Raw genomic sequence first — 25,883 nt, forward strand, 5'->3', positions numbered from 1 at the left:
AAGCCATGAAAAAGGAAAACAATGAGGAAGCATCAATGAAGTTATATAAATTATAAATATTTTTTTTTATAAATAAATATAAACAAACTCGTCTCAAATTAAGAAAACAAATTTTGTTCCATTTAAGTGCATGTTATATTTTTACGAAGTATATTTTTTTTTAATTTAAACTGTTATCTGCCAAATGGTACAGACCTATAGTTCACTAATTTCATAAAATAACATAGTATAATACAACAATAGTTGAAAGTAATACTATTTTAAAATATAAAGAGAATAATTATTTTTTAAAATTCATAATGAATATAATTTTTATTTATAAAGTAATAAATATAAATATAGATATATCAATAAAAATGAATTATAAATATTAAAAATATTAGTATTTAAAAGCGTTTAAAAATATGATTAAATCACCACTTGAGGTTTTCTCGAAACTTTTCAGCTTGTTAGATAAAAAAAATTAATAAAGCTATAAACTATATTAATGCGAGTAATGCAAAACAATATTGCTACTAATTTTTTTATATGTAAAAAATGATTAACAAATGATGTTTGATATGATAGGTAGTTCCATTGGAATTGGAAATCATTAATAATTTTTATGGGGTTGAAGAACTAGATTTTCAAAAATCGAGATAATTTTGAACCTAAAAAGATGACTTACCAATCAACTTTCAACTGATTCGGAGAAGATTAAATTTAAATTCATGCATTAAATAATTAAATATGTAATTTATAGAGTTTATTTAATACTTGAAACATAAATAAGGACCATATAGCTATTTCGCGGGTTAATTTATTGAGTTATTGGAGTATTGGCTAATGGAAGAGCCTTAAGATGGGAATAGAAGTACAATTTTCATTTTGATGAGACTAGAAATGCCCATAAAGCTTGTAACGTTGCCGTCTGCTCCACTGAACCAGATCTTCAATTATGGTCTCGGCTAGCTCCCTTATTCATAAATATAACTTGAAGAGGAAATGGGATGGAAAGTTAACGATTACAGAAAATATACAGCTACAATAAAGCCCGGATAAACAGATTACTGGCATTGAAAGCCTTTAAAAAAATCATTAGTACGACTAAGTAGAAATAAAGTTGCGATAATGGCCTGGAATAAAAAATCAAAAAAAAAAACATTTACTTGAAAATATTTGAAAAACAGGAACTGAATGTTGATACGATTCTCTTTTACTGCGATTTTAGGGCATTCGTTTCATGTCATCAAATACTCATTACTTCGAATAAAATTTCGTTCATGAAGTATCTATTTTGAGATTTTTAGTATATTTGTATAGGCTTTAATGCAGTTCCTTACTAATGATTAACTAAAAATATATAAATATGATACCAATTTATTTACAAGTATATATTTAAAAATAAGTTGTATGAAATTGAAAATATTCAATTGGAATACTCGGATTAAAATCTATAAAACCCAGCTTAATAATGGTAGGAAATCTTTAATAGCATACCGAAATCCAATTTTTTTTTCTCACACTTCTATTAATTTTATTATCTCAAACAAAGACCAATACATAATACAAAAATATAAATAAATACAAACAATAAATTCGGTACATCAACCGAATCCAAGAATTAGGCCTGGTCTAATCTTACCTTCGAATCATTTAATTTAAATTAATAGAACAGTCTTTGAAAAAAAAAAAAAAAAAAAGAATTAGTTAAATGGAGCAAAATTGTAAAATTGCCTAAAATAGAAAATATTGTATAATAATATTAATATTGTAAACAATATTATCTTAATTTTTAGCAGTATAATCTAAAAACTTAAATTCAGGTTTCTAAAAATATTTTTTTATAGTTATACGGATATTGATATTTACAATTAATGGATCGGGAGCTAATTGCTTTGATCTCTTGGATCTTAAGCATCAAAACAACGTTCAATAAGAATTTATAAATTAGTTTCATACATTTTGGTTTCAATCGTTAAACTTTTGGTTTAAAATAGTTTGTTTAAATAAATAACTTCTATGAAATACGTGAGTCAATTTGCCTTTAACACCATTTCAACTAAGCAGGCTGGTAGAAAATTAGTTATATTTCAATAACTAAATATATTTTATTAATTTTACCTGATATTACAGATCAACAGGAGGAGCAGATATAAAATTAATTATACTCGAAAAGGTTATATATGAACTAAATGATTTTCTTTGATGTCAAATGAAAATGTGAGTGAAGATTTTCAATTCTAAGGACATAGCTATTTAAAAATTTTCCTACTAATCATGATAATGACAATTGTTTTTTTTGTAACTTTTGTAATCAAGAAAAAATATATATTACTGTTTGTGCTAATACATTGATTTTTTATTTCAAGAATCTATAACTTTAATACAATAAACTTGCCCATTAGCAATTTTTATTTTATTCTTTTTTGACTTGGCGTGAATGCTACAGGTCACCCCAGGACGATCCTCAGAATCAACAATAACATTTCTCTTTTCATCCTAAAATGTTGACATATAAAAATTTGTTATATATCTTGGCTATTGAGTTAGAATAAAAGTAAAATAATATTTATAAAATAATATGTTGGGAATGTTATTGATAATTACTCTAAGCTGACCTGAATCCTTGAATTTTCTTTCATCAATGTTTCTAAGAACTTAAAATAAAAGATCATTATTTGTTTGCTATGAAAACATATAAATATATCTGTATTAAAACTTGTATTCGAAGTAAATATATATATATATATATATATATTTTATTTAGTATGTCCCTCGTAACTTTAACCATTATTCCTATTTCAGCTTTCGTATGCAGATACCCATCCCATGTTCACATCAGACAACTTCCCCAACTTCTACCGAGTTGTTCCTAGCGAGAATGCCTTCAATGCACCGAGGCTGAAACTGATGCAGCACTTCAACTGGACCAGGGTTGGAACCATCTACCAGAACGAGCCTAGGTACTCCTTGGTAAGTGAACCTAAATTACTCTTTGATCTAATTGAAATTAATAAATATAAAGCGTTATAGAGTAGCTAATATTTCCTAATTACTTTTAAAAATTATAAAAGAAATCTCTAAAGTTTCTTAATCTTCTTCTTTGCAACCAATGAATAAAAAGTTAACACTTTTCTTTTTTTATTTATGTTAAAACAAGTAATTTCTTATTTTTTTTTTTTTTAGAAAGATTGCCTCTCTCTTATTAATTGTTCTAACCTTTTTTTAAAGGATATCCGGCATCACTTTTTGTGCTAGATCGGTTTGTATACAAAAAAAAATAATAATAAACAATTTACAAGTAAAACAAATCTGCGATTTTGTAATAATTAATTTATTATTATTTACAACTGTACATATATACATATCAAGTAAATTTTCTGTAAGTGATATTATGACATGATACAAACATGTGGAGAATCTATCCATTGATAGAGCTCCAAAAACATTTCTAAAGGAGAAGATCTCGAGGCCATCTGCTTTTCAGACGCCTACCTAGGAGGATTATTAGGTAATGAAGGAGAAGTCAGCTTAGAAACGAGTTGGTTTCGGTGTCTGGGAAGTTTATCATGGAAGGATTGGTATCTGGTTCTGGCCAAATCGGCAACATATGGGACATTGAGGTCCTGATGGATGATTTGATTTGTGACAAAGTAAGGAGCATTAAGGATTTTAAGAAGGATTTTGGACTGTAAGAATTCGATTCGAGAGGAATTCGATGGTTTAGTGGAGCTCAATAGCTCAACTCCGTATGTCCAGATAGTCTGTGAATTTGAAATTATTTATCAAACTTGACACTTTTCCGTTTATGTATATAACATTAACGTAATATTTCTTTTTACGATTTAAACAAGAGTTCATTGTTCTAATTTCAAATATCGATTCTCATGATATTTTAGATAATTTAGAAAAGTAATAACACCCCATACTCATACCATATGGGTACCATGCATATGGGCAACTGTTAATCATTGGATGTTTATGTTACAAATATGTTTTTAAAAAACAATTATTTTTATTTTTATTTTAAACCAGCTTTATTGAAACTGAAAATAATATATAACATAAAACTATATAAATCATTATAATTACACGTATTCATACCTTTATTTTTTCTAATATTAAGTTTCAAAAACTGATAATTCAAGTATTAAATCATGATATATAAACTTAATAAAATAATTTAAAATACCTTGGACGTTCAAATCTAAACCTAAATTTGATGAATATTGGTGGGCTCGTTGTAACTATTTGTTGTATATTGGTGGGCTCGTGGTAACTATTTGGTGTATATTGGTGGGCTCGTGGTAACTATTTGGTGTATATTGATGGGCTCGTGGTAACTATTTGGTGTATATTGGTGGGCTCGTGGTAACTATTTTGGAAAAATAAAATATCTAATGACCAGGGAAGGCCAAAATTATTACACGCAATTTCTTCAGTTGTTATAAAAATTCATATTTAAGATTTCTCGAGGTGGGAATAATGAATAATACTTTCTTAATTATGCTTCTTCTAAGAATAAAGCAGCTTAGCCAAAAATTGAAAAAACGAAGCTATAATACAATTGGTTAAGAGCGACAGTCGCTCTGTCTCGGGTTTTCCCGTTAGAATGGGATATTTCTATTTCCCCTTTTTTCTCCTTTATTTATTCATACAATGCTTTAATGTTTTGTATTTATCTGTTTTTTACTACTGCTAAAAATGAAAACTATTTTATTTTTTCAAATAAACAACATTTAATAAAAGATATACTTTAGAGCAAGATTTTTAAAAATGTTGGTTATTTATGCTCAATCAGACTTTTTCAATGAACATACGACCAACCTGGTAATAAAGAACATTTAGAATTGTTTTCGAAAAAATCTATAAAAGTTGTATCAACTAAAGTTGCTAGTCACATCTCAGCATCTGACCGCCTTATATATGTAATTTGAGTTTTGGATTACTTTTTGTTTTAGAGCTAGGTCTACCACAGGGATACACATTGACCATTTTGTGAATTTTTTTTTGGACTCACTGTCCTCAAAAGATGTATTTCCGTAGAAAACCTAAATTCGACAGTATGCGAAATTGCAATACGTTCTCTTAATATATATTCCGGGTACAGGTAGAAGTTAAATTAAAATTCTACAATCCATGAAGGTTTGAGGGAGCAGTCCTTAGTAAGGAAGCTCTGTTACTAGACCAGCGGTTGTGCAAGGTAATTTAGTCCGAATCAATCCCGACCGCCAGCTTTTTGCCCAATAAAGGGTACCCACTTTGAGAAGCTGGGTGAATCCCAAGAGGGCTCAAGAACCCACTGGGTGTACTCACGGCTACAGTGTAACAGAAAATAATTATCTGCCCGGCCAGATTCAAACTCGGGTCCTTGGAGATATTAGTACTGTACCTTCCACAATGCTACTGCGCTACCTAAGTAGAATTTAAAATAGAAATTAATTTTAAAAATCATAATAACATTTTTATTTTTATTGCTTTCGTTATTTGATTATTTTGTTACACTCTAGAATCCCAAGTGACGTAGTTTACATTATTTGTCTTAAGTCTATTGTATACATCGGGACCTGACCGTGTCTTACTACAGATATCCGGAATGTATGTTCAAATATTAAATTATTCTAAATTACTGTGGAAAAGGGGGGTTGGAATTTGTGAGACTTTCTGCTTATTAATAACACTTATATTTATTTCTAATGAAAGAATGATTCCCTGGAGGGGCAACTTGTGGTATTATGTTAGTAAAGTGAAAATTATTATAAGGTTAAATAGAAATTGATATCAGTGGTCTCATATATTATAATGTAGTTATCGCTTATCTGGGTGGGAAGTCTCGCTGCCGCGGTTACTTCTGCGTCCTATTGCCGCTTTCCTCGTCCAGGTGTGAGGTGGGGAATTGGTGAAAACCATGAATTTTCGCCTGGTGTCAGAAAAACGTGTTTCTTCTTCAGTGGTTGGCCAGTGTGTCATCGGCTGTGGCGTGGTAGTAGGGGCAAGCCAGGATAGATGATTTCGAGCGACTTCGGCAGCCGTAGCGTCTTCGGGGTCTTCCGATGAACGCAGTAAGGGGGGCTAAAAAAATGAGACCCCCGACCCCGACTTTATACAAACTCTAATCGGATTGTGCAAATCCGACATCTATCATTAGGGGTATTTTATCCATTTCATCGAATCTTCTTTGTAGTCTTAATTATTGTTAGTAATTTTTCATGGCTTCTGCTGAATAAATACAAAGAAAGTAATTAATAATGATAACTACACTATTCTTTTAATTGTTCATAAAATTAACTTAACTTTGCAAGGCACAATCGCTTTCTTAATTACCGCCGAAACTAAAAGGAATCTTCTATTTAACCTTCCCTCACGGCAAGCTAATGCTGCTATAAATCTATATAATTAACGATCCCTAATCTAATTTCGGAGGAACTCCAAGAAGTGAATGGATGAGGCCCAAGGGGTGGAATAGTGTTGCGTCATCCCCCCGAAAAGATGGATAGCCCAATTTTTATACCTACCGTTGAATAAAGATGTAAGGCGATCGATGCATAATGATAGGGTTTGTCACAACACACTGCTTTTAACACACCTTGCCATGAAAAGCTTATTCAATACACTGTACTCGAAAAGATCCATTATCCAATCAGTTCTGTCAGACTGCTACTGTAAATGAGATGTCTCCAAAACGATAGTGGCGCTGCTTGTTTCTGAATGAGCCAAAACTATCTTATTTTAGATTTATTAAAATCCGATCAATATTTAAAGAGTTCTTGAATCTTTTTTTTTTTTTTTTTTTTTTTTTTAGTGCTCAAAATTCAACAAAAACTACGGTCTTCTAACATCTATTCCAATTCCTTATATCATCTCAGCGGATAAACCAAGGGGGAGAGGACAAAACTAGACACTAGGTCACTCTTCTAGACACTCTTCCAGGTCAGGGCACGGCCATTCTGACACCACAAGAAATAAGTCTTCCAATGAAAAATGAGATATTATCTAGTTGGCAAGCCATGTGGGATGATGAAAGCCCGCCAAGCAAATTAAAAACCATAAAAAAAACCACTAAACCATGGACCACATCATACCGTTCCAATCGCAGGGAAGAGGTAGCTATTGCCAGATTGAGAATAGGTCATACGAGTTTAACTCATAGATATCTGATCAGTAAGCAGCCACCTCCAAAATGTCAATACTGCAACAGTATACTTACGATCAGTCACATACTTGAAAAATGCCATTTTTATTCTGCGAACTTGAGTAGATTGGGAGTAGGACCGAGTGTATCGGATGCTCTGAATGATGACCAGAAGAACGTGGAAATGGTCTTAGTTTTCTTAAAAAGGAATGGCCTTTTGAATAAGATTTAAACCAGAAAATCTGTTATACATAATAAAAAAATACCAACAGAAGTAATTATTTAAATTTTTTTTTTTTTCGAAATTATTTAAAGTGAAATAGAATTATAGAAATAAAATATAAAGCACGAAACATGGGAGTTGATGACCTCAGGGTTTTACGCCCTTAAGCTCCAGACAACAACAACAACAACTAGACACTAGAAATATATTTTGTGTTATTCCCCGCACCCTTTTAACTTAATTCCAAAGTATGGAAATAGTCTGGTGACCGTTAGATTCCTGAAGCTTTATCATATTTAGTTTTGTTAAGGAAAAAGCTCAATTCGCATTTAGCACTCTAAAAAACGTAGAATTTTCAAACCATAACATTTTGTCCTGGAGAAATGATTCATTTCCTCACAAATCAACATCAACGATAGAAGACAAGAAATGTGTTTACAAAAAAATGTATATTCAATAGTATCTGATAAACAGGGATACAAGACATATATATATTTATATGTTAAAATTTGATATCTTCAGTTAGGCGAAATAGCGCACCAAATGCAAGACATCGGAAACAGTATGGCAGCTCTCCGATTGTCGTTTCGGTACTACGGAGTAAACTGGTTACTTTTACAGGTATTACTAGTTTGTTTTTTTTTCAGGGACTTTTTAAATATTGCTCGATTACACCCTCTCAAAAACCCCTCTTCCCGTTTTAAACAAATATTTCAAAAGTGATATAGGACCATCGCTCTCAGGGGTCCGGAATGATTGCCTTTTTTTGTGTTATAATCTCTTTTGGGATGGTAACATGTTGTACATCAATCAAGCTACTTGCTATAATTTATAATCCGCCAGTAATTTTCTGTTCTCTGCTATTTTACATCTAATCTATCCTGCACACATCGGACCACAGAACCTACCTCAAAATGCCCGTCAGGCTGAGAAAGAACAATTATGTTTACTTTGTATTGTAAATATATTATGTATAAATATGGTGTTTAGAATAATAAAATTGATAAAAGGATGAGAAAAAAAAAATCTAGTTTACTTTTTATTTTTATTTGCAATAGTTTTGTTTTTCTTTTCTCACATATGACCGTTGTTAAGACCTCATTGAATGATCATCATTGACTAAACATTGTGCAATGTTGATGATTCTGTGAAATTGACGTGTCGGTTACAGTGCAATTGTTTACAGTGAACAGGTCGAGACCGAAATTATTTAAGGCACTAAAGGTTGCACATGTTGTAGTGGTATAGGGGTTTGTTTCGACAAACAAAACTAAATTGTTATACAAAATGAAGAGTTCCGCAACAATTTGATAGTGTATGGAAGCCTTCAGACTTCTATGGAATTTATTATAGACTATTCTTGGTCACCTCATAGAAATCTAAATATTTAAATTTCCGAAGATTCGACTAAATTTCATAACTTAAGAAATTAATAATAATTATTTAATAAAATGATTTCTTTAGGCCGTTTGTTTTTAAGGTTAATTAAGTTAACTTTTTTTTTTTCATTTTTGTGTTGGAAACAGAATACTCAAAGACGCCTTATTCTTATATGTGTGTATGCATATATATATTCTTGCTACCAAATTCACCACACCCAGATAATAAAGGAAGTAATTGAACACTTAGAAATCGTATTATTTGTAATAAAATTTAATTATAAAATAAAATTTTGAGACAAATCAGTCTTCCAATGAAACTTTCAATGTTAGAAGTTTGTATAATTGTTGTAGTATTATATTTTAATTGGTCAAAAAAAGAAATATTTCACCTAAATTTAAAGACAAACTCCAAAGCTTTTAATACTTATTTCTTCGCCTCAATATCACTAATTTACCTTATATCTGTTATATTTATTCTTTATATTTATTGCTTCACTTGTAGAACCAAAAACCAAATAATTAAATTAATCTCTCAAATGTCTTTTGATTGCTTACTTTAGTTAATAAAGTACTGGTCCAACATCAAATGATTGTGTTTTCGCTGTTGAAATATATTGAAAAATATCTATAGTGAAATGAAAATTCCAATCTCACGGTATTTTCCGGGAGAGGTCAACTATTCAATTCCGTTTGTTACTCAGAACAAGATTTCAACCCATGAATAGAACAAAGCAATTACAATTCAATCTAAAAGTTCTCAGTTGTGGAATTTGTAAAAATAAAGGAAAATACAGGACAGAAAAACAACAAAACAATGGAATCAACTACCAGATCAGATCCATTAGCTTGTTTATTTCAAACTATAGTCCCACTCTCTTTTTTTTTTTTCAATTCTCTAACTACTTCAGTAAAATACATTTGCATGTTTTTTTTATTTATTTTTTTTTCTTCAGTACAGCAACGAACGTTTTGACCTGAATTGATTAATTTTATACTTAGGAGAGCAACGAATGAGTGAATTCGAGAGGTATTTTTAGCTTTTAGGCATCACTGATTCTCAATCGGCCTGTGTGTTTGGAGCGTGTAATTCTGAAATTTTGCATACCTGGACGAGTAGAGATAAAAAATTATACTTCTTTTGTGACTCGCGGAAATATTAAATTTCCAACACGATTCAAATTTTTAACTTTTACCTCTCGGATTAGGTCATTACAGTAAACTCTGCCTCCCCGCCCAACCCGATCTGAACCTTCCTATTCAGAGTAATAATTTCACATCAATGGAATATAATGAAGAATTTCCTTTTGAATTAATCGTGAGAGTAGTGATATAAATTAGCGGGGTCTGAGACTGGAAGATAAAGAGGTAGCAGACAAAGGAAGCTGGTGAAAGTGATTACACAGTTTTCCACTCGGGGCGAGCTGGAGGACCGCCTTCCACAACTAATTCCCCCGCTCGAACAATAGGATTTCCTGACCCCCGACCAACACGTCTCCCTTATCTTCGTGTAAAACCTTTTAGCTCCCGCACTGTTCCATAACTTTCCTACGTCAATAGTTTATAGCCACACTAACCGAAAAGTCTCTCTGCTGAATACCAAGCCGTTTTTATCTGAAACCTAATTGTAATTCCATGATAATGCAAAAGAAGCCGAAGTCCGCATTCAGATACCATCAATATGAAAACCATTTTTTTATATATATTCATTTATTGACATTTACAACTATATATCTATAAAAATAAATTTTGTGAATTTTATGCTAGATTACAACGCTATGATTCTGGCTTGTAGAGAAACTACCCAGTAGTAGCACTCCAATAACATTTCTACATTAATAGTTAAATTATTATAAAATTTTCGAATGTGATTTTATCGCAATAATGTGAAATGATGTATAAAAAAGCAAATTAGAACGATTTCCAAAACTTCAATAACAGTTTTCTTCTAAAATTCTAAATAACGATAAAACATTCTTAGAATTAGAAATAGGGAGGGAAATTAGAGGCAACGACAAATCCGATTTTGATAAACATGTTGCACATGCCTAATATCGGCCTATAAAACTTTGTTTAGGTTTTAATCATTCCCTTTCTTTCGATGGGAAGGATGGATCTGTTGCTGGAGAAGCTGATTTGGACCAACGATTCCTGAGTGTTCAATTACTTGCTTTATTTTCAATAGGACCTAGATATATGGGTGTGGTCAGTTTGGCAGAATATATATCCATACACACATATAAGAATACGGTGTGTCTTTGAGTATTCTGCTTCCAAAAAAACAAACGGCCCAAAGAAATCATTTTATAATACTTGATTTATTAAATTAAGTTAAAAAAATTTAGTCGAATCGTCGGAAATTAAAATATTTAATTTTCTATGAGGCGACCGACAATAGTCTATGAATAGATTCCATAGAAGTCTGAAGGCTAAATTGTATGGAAGCCTTCAGACTTTTATAGAATTTATTTAATTAATTAATATAATTTAATTAATATATAGATTGTTGGAATTAGAATTCGATGGGTAAGTCCAACTCTCTATTTACATACAGGCCTTATTATAGTCATATAGATTAGTCTTTTGTAATGGATTGAAAACTTGAATCATTTGTCTTGAAAATGTTGCAATAGTCGGAATCGACCTGTAGTTTTGTCTCTTCAGTTCTGTATTAGAATTCCGAATTAGTGGGAATTTATTCTTAATTCAAAATATGTATACATATGTGCACCAAAGATATTTTTTCGACATTAAGGTCGTAGGCCAAATTAAGAATGTCTTAATTACTATTTTAGAGAATAATGCAAAACTAAAGGCTAACTTCTGAAAAAAAAATTAGTAATACAGCGGTAACCTGTTCTTAATGCATTGGTTCTTTTCTAATAAAACCTTTTTAAAATTGATTATTTTTTCTTTTTACTAATTTATTCTATTTTTTCCGTCTTTTCTCCCAGTTTTCACCTCTAGGAAATGCATCGAATATTATGGGGACTAATTTCTATTTAAACGTTTTATCCCATGAACTTAGGAAATGTAATGCTAATTGAATCTTCTAAATTTAAAAAGGAGCAAATATAACTTTACTGCAATTTAAGGTGGAAAATTTCCTATTGCATTTTAGGGATGTGGTTACCCCCAGTTTATCTTATCATCCATTCTATTTCTATTTCCCTCTGGAGAATGTGATGAGTATCGTTGATCGATTCCCCTGTTTCATCTCGGTCTGAATCTCAAATATTTTAATTTCCGAGAACAACGCTGAGTAAATCATATGAATAAGGCTTCCTGTAACATAAAGCTTAAATGAATTTTCATATGGTTCGGCTTTTTGCCCCGAAGGGAAAACCAGGGATGTAGAATGAGGTAATATTCATTTCCAAAGCTGGTAGGCTCAAACAAAGTAGGTTGAGTGCTTTTACTTCATGCCGTTGCTTTGGAGATATAAATGATATTTTAGCGAATATGAGATTTTCCATTTACCTGTACCTGAGTGAATCCCTGCTTCCGTAATAAATAATTTGTTGAACTATCAACAGTTCACTAATGATTACTGATATGTTCACTTTTTTTTTTAGCTCTGAACCATATATGTGGTTCAGGTAAAGGCTGATAGAAAAAAAAAATATTAGTATAGAGAAAAAAATCTGTAATTTTCAACTAGCGCCATAAATCCCCACCCAGACACCAGGCGGACTAGATACCTGCGGATAGTGAGCGTTTTAACTCAATAGGACTCATGACTATTTTTTTCTTAATCCTAAAATATTAATAAAATTAAATCATCGAGGGATAGACCGAAACTTTGATTTAGATAAAGACTTTGATTTAGCAAATTTAGGTTTGGAGGGGCGTAAACTGGACAGATTTATGTAGAAAACGATTAATAGTATATGCATCGAACCTTCGGGTTCACTAAGCCTTTATTATTTTTATTTTTATTACTATGATTATATACTACACTTAACAAGTGATACACTTTTTTACCACTTCAAACACTGAAACCTAGCATTTTATATGGAAATAGAGAGCATACATTCATAACGGTATTATAAAATGGGTGTAACATTGAATTTTAAATATAACACAAGAATAGCTCAATACATGAAATACATTTCTATCTCACTACAGCTACGTTTCAATAGCATTACTCGTGTATCGAATTATGTAACAAACATTTACCCTATACAAAATTGACTATGTGATTTTCTTATTCCAAAGAGGTAAAGCTATTGAGAGCTACATCTATTCAGCTATATATTTACTTAGGTGGAAGAGGGCGTCAGTACCGCATTGGCGGGAGAAAGTAGAGCATCTTCCAAGGATCTTATCTTTCCTCACTCCTGCTGCCGCTATGCGCAATCCATTGGAGGAACCCAATAATTTTCTTTATAACATATATAATATGTTTAATATTATTATGGATTTAATACGCAGTATATCAAACCATTATTTAGTTCTAGGCGAAAAAAAAAATTGATGGTATTTTTCGACAACACGCAATACCCACAATGCCCAAAAGATTTGCTAGATCGTACATAATGATCTCTAAATAGTTTCTATGATAAAAATTCATATTTATTCATTAAACTACTAATAGAATTTGAAAATAACAATATCGACACCTGACGTCAACAAATTAATCACAAATATTGTAGGAATACTGAAAAGGAGATGGACGAAAGATTACATCGGTAAACGAATAAAGCTCAAACTTGTTTTTTTTTTTTCGCAAGGTAACAATGTAGAAATGTATGGTATCCTCTCTCTCTCCCAAACATATAAAAAAATATATTTTTAACACATGATACAACACTTTATTAGTTTACTTTAAGAGATAAGAAAACAAAAATAAATAAATCATTATTTTGGATTCCTTTATTCAGAAAGCCCTGATGAAACCCTGCAAAGTTAGCTCTTAATAAATAGTTAATTTACTATTTCTGTTATTTTGGCACCTCTTATAAAAATTAATATTGAATATAATAGTTCCATTTCAAGGACCCGAGTTCGATTCCAGCAATGGCATATAATTATTTTCTGTTTCATTCTAGCCGTGAGGCAACCCTGTGACTTCTTTAGCTCTCCTGAGGTCCACCCAAAGTAGATGAGTCCCCTTAATAAAGAGAAATCTGGTAGTAGAGTATGTTCTTGAAAAATCACCTCCTTGTACAACCGTTGTACGAAAAACAACAGCTTCCTTACAAAGTACTGAACACCATGACTCTCTATAGGTTGTAGCGATTCGCATTATTATTATTATTATTATTATAGTTATAGAAACTGATATATGTTGTGTAATTGGTATGTTATATTATAAATATAAATTCAATAAAACGACATTCAGGGAAGTTAATTTACTTTTTTAATTGATACTCATTTTTAACAAGTGTACATTGAATGAATAATAATAATGCTATTAGGGAATCTCCTTTAATATTATTTTTAGCATTAATTTATTGCAGGATTTTCAGATATCTAAGGTATCTTGTTTCGGGAGCGCAAATAATCCAATTCCACTTGGCGTTTAGATTAAGGTGGGGCTCATAAAATTGAGCATTTGTCATGACAAAAACGTTGCTAACGTTATAAATGATTGTAATTGCTACCACCCGTTGGTTTATGGTTTCCCTGAAAGTAATTATAACTTCTGTAACATCCATCGTTTTTGCCCCGGGGGAGTGGAAACAGCTAAAGCAATCATGATAGCGGTAATTGAGATCATTACCGAGTACGTAAATTAAACAACTCGCAAAATGAATTTTAAACACGCTGGAGGTACCACAAATATTTATTTATTTTAAGCTTATTTGAAAAACTGTTTTTGTTCTGCAATATCATATCCTTTCTCAATTAAGGAGAATATGAGTAGTGAAAGAGTTAATTCACACATAATATGGTGAATACATACATAAAATATTTTAAAAAACAGTTTAAGGTAAAATAAACATCTTTGATATAGGCGTATTGATTTACACTATTTACAATCAACTTGGGTAGTCCTAACTGAGAGTGCTTATCTCGCAACTGAGCTACTGGTCTTAGAAGTCAGTGGGGGCTGAGAGGGGCGTCTAGAAATTTTTAAAAAACCGGTCGTCACCAATTAGTCTAATATTATTCATATTTTGAGAAATTTCCTGAGCCACTACCATTTAATTCATTCCCACAAGTAGGATTCTTTGAAAAATCGTTTTTCCTAAAATCTTTGACTTTCCACCGGAAACCATGGAATACATGAAAAAAAATATTACCTGAGTTCGAAATTTCCCTCACTATATATTTCATATATAGTTATGTGAACTAAAAATGTGACGTACAAATAATAACAATACGTACTGAAGGTAATTTTCTCATTTTTATTTTATTTAAATATAGACTTAAATTTTGTATAAGACCCTTACTTTTTTGTTGTTGGCAAGTTATCAACCAAAAACGGGCATTAAGAGCTGTAATTCAAGTGCTTAATTCGGAGTCCAGACAAAGAAATTTTCTTTTTAATTCCGAATTTATGCTGATTATATCAAAAACTTCAGCAACCTCTTAATTCTCTTTCTTGTCTTAAACATTTTAAGTAGCAAACTGTAAACTTCTTGGTTAAAATAACACCACAATTCAATATAAAACTCCTAAATTAAATTAGCTTTATTTAACTCTGTGATGACGAAAGACCAAATTTTAATCTAAAAAACTTAGTAGAAATATACGTCACGAATTATTCGAGATGAGAGTGGGATTTTCATCATTAAATACTCAATTCTACTTGTCTTTCAATTTCAAAATATGAAAGTTACATATTTCACCTGCTTCATCAATTTTGAATCACTAATGATTCCCTTAAATATGCTTTGTAGTGTAAATTTTCTTTTTGAACATATATATTTTATTTTCAGATACACCAGAATATCCAGATGAAATAAACAAACACTGTAGTTCCTAAATATTTAATGACCGTTTCGAGTTTATAATATTACTTTTCAACAAATATTTTTTATTTGGAATTCCTGTCTGAACATGAATGAATCCAAGAATTATTATCAAGTTGAATTTAGAAGTTTGAGGCTAAAAACACAAAAACAAGTAAACTGTGTTTTTAGACAACTTATTTTATCAGAGAATAAGAATCATTCAACATAAATAATTTCATCAGAGGAAAGGCATGCATAAAATAAGATTTATGCAATAATTGTAACATGAAAATAAAAAAATCTATTTATTTTAAATAACTTTATTTTATGTATTTTTTTTTTTTTTTTTGGTTGGATTCATTTTTTATAATTGAATATAAATAAAAACACTTTGTCAATCCCACTAAGGCAACCTTTTTTAATATAAAATTATATTTTTAAAAAATCACAGCTTATTTCTTTATTATTCTCTATATATTTCCCTTTTTTTTTTCTTTTTTTTTATGGTTTTGGCCTTAAGCTTTTATGTTATATTTTCATATAGTGTTTTTCACAAAAGATTATTCAAAATTTGATTTTAATTCAATTAAGAAATAAAAATTGTTGTCCAATCGTGAATAAATAACTTTTTATATATATTTTAGGGCTATTTTTTATAAATTTAATTCGTGGGCACAAAGCTCCTATAAATGTAACCGCAGTAAATATACAGTTCGGAATGAGCAGAATTTTTTAATAAACTAACAGTAATACTGCCAGGAGTTGTATTTTTTAAAAATAAATTTTAATATGTTGTAATACCTTTAAAAAAAAATGAAGTATATATGCACGTAGAATACAATTATAATAAGCTTTTTGTTATTATTATATAATTTTACAAAAAAAAAAATGTTCTAGTGGTGATTCATAAGTTTTTTTTCTTGGTATTTTTGATTGAAAATTAATAATAAGAAATATATTTAATTAAAGAACTGTAATTAACTATAAGAAATGCATACTTAAATGTGTTTGAAATATAATGAATCCTAAATTATTAATTTCTGAAGAGGCAAGTTATAGGTAAATACTTGATTAATTCAGCTACATGTCGATATGGTTCAATAATATTAGAAATTTATAATAACTTGAATTAAACAAAATTTTATTGCTTATATCTGTGCAATGAAATGCTTTTTATCGAACCCACTATGTGACTTTAAGGGATCATTAACAAAGTTATGCATTTTAGGATATCAAAGGTCCTTCTAAGGACTCAGAATTTATAAATCAGAGAAACTAGAACGGCTTAATGTAACTAATAATAATAATTATATAGACGAAAAATATGTTGATGTAAACTAAAATAAGAGCTACTAGGAATATAATATTAGGTATAGATAACCTCGTAATATTAAATAACGATAAATGATATTTAAAAGTAAATTACAAACATCCATTAGCGAACTTTCTCCTGCTTTACTTCTTTGATAACTTTACTTATAAAGCTGCAACTTGATCTCCATCTTAATTTTTAATTAAAGTTAATAATACTTCCTAAACAACCACCATTACTTGAGTGCTTTCTACTACCCAAGATATTCAGATACTTATTTTCAACTGAAGTAGTGTAGAAAATTGTAACTGCTTCATAAATTAATTTAATTTTCTCTCATTTTTATATAACTTATACAATTTAAACTGATTTATTTTAAAATTAAAAGTTATTTAAAATCTCAACATAGCGAAAATGAGTTTATCTTCAGGGTTTTTTAACAGGTAACAAATAAATATGCACTAAAAAGTTAGATGTGGAAGTGAATGGAATAGAAAACTAATTTCATTCTTGAACTATGTCCCTTCAGAATATTAGAAATGAACAATAAAAGAAAGCGTATCTAACCAACAAATAAAAATAATTCAGTGTCTATAATATCTAAAATATAAATAAATATGTAATCAGAAACAAATATAATTCCAATTTAATAATACAAAATTACTTATTATAAATAAAAAATATAAACAATTAATTTAAAGTAGCCCCCCCCCCATGCATACAAACACCAAAATATATAAATAAACGCATATATACATAATACGCATATATTTATGCACATGCCGCAAATAACTTTAAAAATGATTAAATTTATACAACGTGAAACAACTATAAAATATATAAAAATTTATTAACTTCTGATCCTAATTCCATTCATAGATTACGGTGCTATGATTGGAGAGCGACGGTTAGTGATGTATGAAAAGAAGAGACTTAAAAAGAGATAAGGATGAAGCTTGTCAGATACTGTGAGGGAGGGAATTCCAAATAACTGTCCAGCGGCCTAAAAGGAAGGTTCAAATGTTTTAGTTCTCTGGGAAGGAATATAGAGGCCAGAATTTAAATTTTTTTCTGGTAGTGGATAGAGGATTTGTATCGGAGAATACTTTGGATGTAAGCAGGGTGCTAAGAACTGATGGTTTAGTATAAGTAAAATCCGAGAATATATTAAATGCAGTTAAAGGAGAAGAACCATTTTAACTTATCGCAGTTACTGAATTTAGCGAAAGCAAGATACCCAGTAGCTTAGTTATCAATATATTGCGTGACAAACAAAGCAAATGTCGATTTACACTAACTTGTTATAAAGAATCGATCAAATGGTTAATTCAAATCATTGATCTATGTTATAAACTTGTCTTCTCAACTACAGCATAAACCTATAAATACCACTCGGGACATCCAACCCAACCGTAAGGGTCAAGCTAAGTGAATAAGTCTGCCGTAGGTCAACCGCGAGAATTTCTCCCCAGCCTTTATTTCAGTTTCCTCCCCCGTGCTGCAGTTCCCTGGCCAATCTCCCGAGTTTGGGTTCCCTACGGGAATATAAAACCCAACTCGGGTCTCCAAACTTATCTTGTAGATGGTCGTAAAAGTCATTGAAATTGCTTTGTTTCACGTGCTTTGTTGAAATTTCTCTATTTTCACCTTCCATGCTAAATCCTCTCACAATACATACCGATTCTTTATAGCGTTATGTGATTCATTACACATTAAACGAGTAGTAGTTTTTTATAAATGCTATTCATTTATTCATTTGGTGATTTTGTATTCAAGAGACAATCTACCACGTCAGATTTCTCTCTAAAAAACATCTTATATAATTAGGCATTTACTTCTCGGAATTTGACGCGTTGCTTTTGCTGTGATTTATTTTTAGTCAAATGTCTTCTAAGTTTCAAAGTGTAAAGTAGCTAAGCAGTGATGACCTGGTTATTTCTTTGGTATATATTGTTCCAGGTTTCTTCAGTTTTATATTTTTTCGTAAGTAATTTATAGATTATAGAATAATAATTTTTTTTTCTAAAAAAATATTGCTAAATAAAAACACAATCTTCAATTCATATTTTTTAATAATACCTCTCGTTGTAAAATTTTAACTTTTTCTTTTGCATAAATATGGAAGAAATACAAAAAATACAACAGTTCACTAAAATTTAAATTTTATTTTGAACTATTAATTCAATGTTAAATAGTTACAAAATCAATATTAAGTGGAATTTTAAGATATAATAATATAATAACTGTCGTAACAATAAAACATTATCAGATACACACACTGGGTATGCCTCCATTAGATAGAACTTGCATTAGATCGGAAATCTTGTTTATGCATTTTTTGTCATCATTTTGCTTTATACGTCATTCTATGTAAAATGATATTTTTCCTAAAATACATGGAATTTCAATAGTATTTAATACGTCTAAATTACTACTCTTATTCCGAAAACCTTTTTATGATTTTAATGTTTCGTAAAACCTATTTTAGGGTGAATTCAATCGAAAATTATAAATGATGTTTTAGCTTAGTAATGTGTTTGGTTTTCTTAACTAGTACTAAAGTTAACCGAAAATATTTTATCAGATAAAAATTTCATTTTTTTATTTACAGTTCAATTTCTTTTTAAAATTCGGATTATATTTATTTAAAAGTATATTTTATGACAATTTCAGAGGAATTGAAAAGTGCTTGAAAATATGAGACAATGCGAGAACCGCAGAATAACTTTTTTTTTCATTTATATTTTTTAGTCAGAAGCTTTCCTTTTTGTTTCTCATATTAGCAATGTTTTATTTTTCATCTTTTTTTCGGTTGTTACCAATAAAAATAGTTATTACTTCATCTAAGACAAAAATAGAGAAATTCATTATAAAAACGATCTTACAGTACTTAAATATATATATATACATATATGTTGGTGCCAACCAGATATTTATTCATTAAACTTAAAGAAAGTTGGAAAATTTATTTCAATATGTTATAATCTTTTCAGGCACATAACAGACTTGTAGCGGAGTTGGATGAGAAGGAGTTTGACGTGGTTGAAACACAAAGCTTTGCTAACGAAGTGGCATCTGCCATCGCTAAACTGAAGGAAAAGGATGTCAGGATAGTGTTGGGAAATTTCAACGAGACCTGGGCTAGAAGCATTTTCTGCGAAGCTCACAAGTAAGCCTTAATACACATATTTTCAACTGGAAGTAGAAAGTTATAATGAACATTATGTTATAGCTAAGGTTTTTGAAATAATATTCAGAATTATATTGGTATATACAATTATATACATAGAATATGGTCCGGGTGCGGTCAAATTAAACTAAAATAGTAATAACTATTTTAATTGAGTCAACGTTTCGCCCCGTAATGTAGGGCTTCGTCAGGGATAAAAAAGAAACAAACACTTAACATAAGTAAAAAAGCAAATGGAAAATTACAAGAGTATACATTGAAACGTAAAAATTAAATAAAAAAAATAATTTTTCATTTACTTTTTTGCTTATGTTAAGTGTTATTATCTTTTTTAGTGCTGACGAAGCCCTGCAACGCGGAGCGAAACGTTGGCTCAATTAAAATAGTTATTACTATTCCAATTTTATTTGACCGCACTCCGACCATATTCCATTAATATTGTTACACTAACTAACTAACTAACAATAAGATCAATCAGCGATCTTACTGTATATAAGTAATTTAAACATTATATATTAGGGAATATATTAAGAATAACTAGTGGTGATTATATATATAACCAGTTTTACATTAATTAAATAAGAGCAATTTAAGTGTCAAAGCAATAGAAATTCGATTACACATCTCTTCATTTCACTGTAGTAACAAAGGTGAAGAAGATTAATAGGAAAATAAATAAACTACTGTATTAAATGCAAAAAATATAATAATTCTTACTGGAAACATTAAATTAAATTATTTTATTCAAAAGAAATACATATTGGGTAAAATCAGGAGCCCAGTTGATCCTAATTTTAGTTCCCAGCGCATTTCTTTCAACTGCGTTATTGACATTGAAAGTAGAGGATCGTCTTCGAACAAATAATTTCAGCGGAGAAAGCGAAAACGTGATCATAGCAAGAGTTCCAAAATTCATACGTTTTTGAAAGTACTTTATGGCGTGTCAACCTTCGAGGATATCGTAATGAATGGAGCGTGAAAAGTTCTTTTTGAAAGTTAAGAAATTCAGATGTAATATGGTCTTATGTGAAAACAATAATTTCAATCAAATAAGTCCTGGAATTTTCAACTTGCGAAACACAGAAAAAAAGAATTCTATATATTTATTCTGACAAGTTACTTGTTGACTCAGTAAACCATTTTAATTTTATTATACTCCTAATTATGTCAGCAATCTCAAGAGTGTGCAATGTGTAAAGTAGGGATGTTACAGCTAATGGTAACCCATTCTAACCAGATTATTTATTCCGTGGAACTGCCATGAGATAATAGTCAGCCGGTTTTTGGCGCCACCACAGTTTCGAGACATCAAATCCCTTGACTACAAATGGCCCCTGGAGGGCCACAACTGTATCCACTCCCCCTGCCGTATACCTTGATAACTTCAAAATTATTTCAATATGGTAAAGGCGCTTGTTTCTGAAAATATTTTCTTCATATTGCAAATTTTGTACATCTACACAAAAAAAAAAAAAATTGAAAGCTGTTATTAATTTTTAAAAATGTATATTGGGAACATCCATGAACAGCGCATTTCCTCACCTTTAATTTATATGTGGTTAAAATATATTCTACAGGTGAGAATCAGTGAACAGAAAACAGTATCTATTTTATTTCAGGTTCATGTTACAGAAAGACTGATCAAATTGATATGACAAGCCAAACCTACAAGAAAAGTGAAAAATTTCAGTTGAGCGAGCATGGGATCTTGCCCTTCCACTTAATTTGAAAATTCATATTAGCGGGATTGTAATGTGGTTGCCTGTATTAAATACGTCGGGTTTGTCATAATCTCACAACTGGGATTAACACCGCCGGACCCGCCCCGCTAAGACCCCCGGAAAACCACTTTTGAAATCTTTGCTTAAAACTGGAAGGGCAGACTTTAAAATAGTTTAATCGAGCAATATTTAAAAAGGGCTTGAAATTGAAAAACGGCATGAAACGAGAACTCATAACTCATAATTTTTCTTTTTAAAACAATGAAGATTTTTTTAAAAATCTTAGCCGGTCTCGTTCTAATTACGAACCTTCCGCGTGCCGCACTGGAGTATCTCTCATCCACAGCTGTGTTTTGTCACAATACAAAATTTTTATTTATTATTTAAATTAACATGATTACGTTTTTATTAGTATTATTACTTTGGCATGGGTGATAAGGCACTGTCAAAAGTAATCCACAACCGAGATAATAGCAAAGGGGAAAAAAAGAAGTTGGGATATTTAAGCAAGATTATGGACTAGTTACCTTCGATTTTCTTTAATCCAGCAACGGGTTGAGAACGATATTAGAGACGTTCCTTTTGACAAGACCTTCTCGCGGCAATGGCACTCTTCAGAGTGCTTCCGCATCAAACACCTGTAACTATCTTTACTAAATCTGACAGCGCAATCTGTCATTCTTAAGCTTGGAAACATTCTTCGTCACTATCTCTATTAGGTCGCAAAACAGTAATTTATTATATTTTTAGCCGTGATTTCCTGGAAGCATTTTCTAACTTCTATTCAGGCTGCAAAATAACTAGTAACAAAATACTTGTCTGCTCCGTTCGCTTGAAGTACGTTTAATGTGATTTCAATTCTTTTGACAACAAAACAGATAGACTATGTCTCAATTTGCCTAAGAGAAGAGTGTTGCGTAAGTGCGTGTATTCATTACAAATATTTTAGATACAAAAGTAAATCGGCAAATTGAAACTTTAGCGTTATTGTGGTGAGGGGAGGGGATATAGAGGGAGACCATGACTTCGTGACAAAACCTTTTTCGTTTTTTTTTGCAATATTCTATGTAGAGCTAGCAACAGAAACGATACTTACTTGTAAGTATCCATATTACCTACCATCTGCAGTTCCAGACTGGAAAATCGAAAATATGAAAAAGTGTCTTGTCACAAAGTCCCCCTCCAGTAACAATGTAACTACAACAACGATATCAATGGAGGTGTACATACGTTTCTTCTTATTTCCTTAAATCTGATTTCTAAAAGAAAAATTGAAGTTTCGAAGTACAAATGAAGGCTTAACATGTCCACGACATTTAATAAAAATATTCAAGATAATATAGATTAATAAAGAATAAACAACTAAAGGCTTTTTAACATTCTTTACTTTATTTCACTTAATCTTCGTCCGTCATTCAAACTTATTTATCTATATTTTTCTTCAAGATTTTTATTTTATAACATTTATTAAATTTTATTAGAATGTAATATCTGAGAGAGAAACACTTTATTCAAAAAGCAGTGTCGCCTACTGCATTGAGTTGCTACACACACAGCATACAAAGACTAGTTGGACAATTCCTTATTATTTTTATATTACATAGACATAGTCAGTAAGTAAATATTAAAATAGATGATAGTAATACATTATTTTTTCATGAAATTAATGATCTTCTTCTGGAAGAGTTTCTAGAAACTAATGTGAAATTGGTGAATGAACACAATCTTCCTTTTTTAAATATATTAGTTTATTCCACAGACAACGACGTTTCGAGGTTATCCCGCATATTCAGGCTGCTAGAAAACAAATTCAACAAAATTTATCATATGCTTACAATATATCACATTATTCATTGAACTATTAATAAACTATTTACCTGATTAACTTTTTTATATATATTATATAATTAACTACTTATTTGTCATTTCATGATAATATTAAACATGTTATTGTCGATAGTTAAAAACTTTTTTATATATCAACTATTATACATTTTTAATCAAGGAGAATAATTACCTTCATGAAGGCTATCTTTCATTATGATAACAACCAAATAGACTATAACAATAATCTCCTACCTCTATTACCACAAAGATGAACAATCTAACTAAATTTAACAATTTACTAAAAACAATTTTTATATAATAACAAACAACAAAGATTAAATAAATCTAAATTCTATAAATAATATACAAAACTAAAATGTTGATTTATTTAATGTGAGCATAAAGTCTTAGTGTCTATTTTAAAATTAATTGCTTTGTCTATGTTTTTATTAATATGTTCTGCTTCTATAGTTTTTCTATTCTTACTATGCTTAACTATATCTAATATTTCTGGATTATTGAAATCAAATTGATGTTTATATTTGAGACTATTTTGTGCCTGTGCTGTAATATTGATGTTTTTTTTAAATTTTTATGTTGATCAATTCTTATTTTTTATATGTTTCCCCAATGTATAAACCTTCACAATTCTGGCAATTAACTATACAAACAACATTTAATTTATCTTTATAGTAAATTTTGTCTTTTAATCTTTATACTACATTTTTGTCATATTATCAAGAAAATATATTTCATATTTTTACATATTGTTGTGGTTTTTTGAATATTTTTCTTTTTCTAAGATCCTTTTTTTTTTTTTTTATCATTCATTTGCTTCCCCTCTATTATTTACCTATACATCTCATCAAGATCTCTCTCAGTGTAATAAATAGTAAAAATTTAAAAATATAAATTACATAATAAGTAATGAAGCAGCCAATATCAAAGAGGACAAAAAAAAAGTAATAATTTACAAGAACATTTTATTATTGACCTTTAATGCATAAGTTCCCTCATATTACTTTATCTTCAACAATAGATCTCACCAGCAGGGGCTTTGTTGATTATAAATAAATCCTCACCAAGTTTATTTTATGCCTACCGTAATTCCATAAATTTAGTGGTGTTCCAAATAGGATCTTTGACGTCCATAAAAGGAAGAATTTATGGTCTCGACTTCCCAACATAGTTTTAGCGTCATTAAACCTGAAATAGTCATTCTATTTAAGCAAGGTTTATCGTGTTAACTCAACTAACACCAGCCATTCAGCGTTTATAAACAGGTAGTCGACAACAGTTAATTTAATTGCTGTATTTTAATCATAGATTGACACTCTACGAAGATTTTGATTATTTAGGCAATGACCTCCGTCGGGTTATTGTGTTTAAGGAGACTCCATGCAAAAATATTAATTAATTAAAAAAATTTATAGTTTCATGATACAAAGCCTCAGAATGTACTGTACCTGCAATACGTATTCCAGTAGTTAAAGACCAAATATCAAAATCGTGATTTTAAAAACATATAAAGAAGTATTTTTTTATGTGTTACTGTTTGTTGTGTTTTGTTTTAACTTAAAATTGATTCTATTGATATTAGTTACATGATTTTATGTTCTTCAACAAAAATTCTCAACATACCAATTGACAATGTAAAGGACACAATAGATTAGAAATATGTGATATGTTGCTAAAAAAGAATTTGAATTCTGTCCAGTTTCGGATAGGATTGTTTGAAAATTCTTGAATCTCTTACTTTAAAAGAGAAAAAACATCCGAAGGCGATTCCCACCGGGGGCAAATAATATTTATTTCTCGGATCTTTACACCCCCACCTTGGTTAGTACGAGCGGCAACTTCCAGGTGGCCGCTAGGGGTTGGCAAAAAGGTCCCCTTGTCGGACTAGTTCTCCCCTCCAGTTACTAATACCAATACCTTTAACTCAAAGATATGTATTTACCTTACTCATTATGATTCATCTTTGACCTTGGCACTGTCTCAGACGATACTGCCAAAAAATAGGAGGAAATTTTAATTTGTTTATAAACTTTTGAAATGTCAATTTTTTTCCCATTATTAAAACAAGTATACATTGACTTATAAAACACTAGTACATAATATTATATCTCAGTATATAGGTCATTCTCACAGAAAGTTGTTTTATAACCTTAAAAGTGCTCCAATGGAATTGAAAAAAAAATCCAATTCAAACAAT

At 30.2% G+C, this 25,883-nt stretch overlaps 1 protein-coding gene across 1 annotated transcript in view; it reads left to right on the forward strand.

Moving 5' to 3' along the window:
* GABA-B-R2 (gamma-aminobutyric acid type B receptor subunit 2) overlaps window positions 1-25,883 on the forward strand; it is a gene marked incomplete at its 5' end in the record, with an annotated part of 146,850 nt that overhangs the window by 34,850 nt on the left and 86,117 nt on the right. Inside the window, 2 exon segments of the mRNA XM_014433270.3 lie at window positions 2,788-2,955; window positions 19,924-20,099. Coding sequence (XP_014288756.3) covers window positions 2,788-2,955; window positions 19,924-20,099 — 344 coding nt within the window.

The sequence above is a fragment of the Halyomorpha halys genome, unplaced genomic scaffold (assembly GCF_000696795.3).
Source record: "Halyomorpha halys isolate HHAL.00 unplaced genomic scaffold, Hhal_1.1 Scaffold1179.1, whole genome shotgun sequence".
Taxonomy (NCBI): Eukaryota; Metazoa; Arthropoda; class Insecta; order Hemiptera; family Pentatomidae; genus Halyomorpha; species Halyomorpha halys.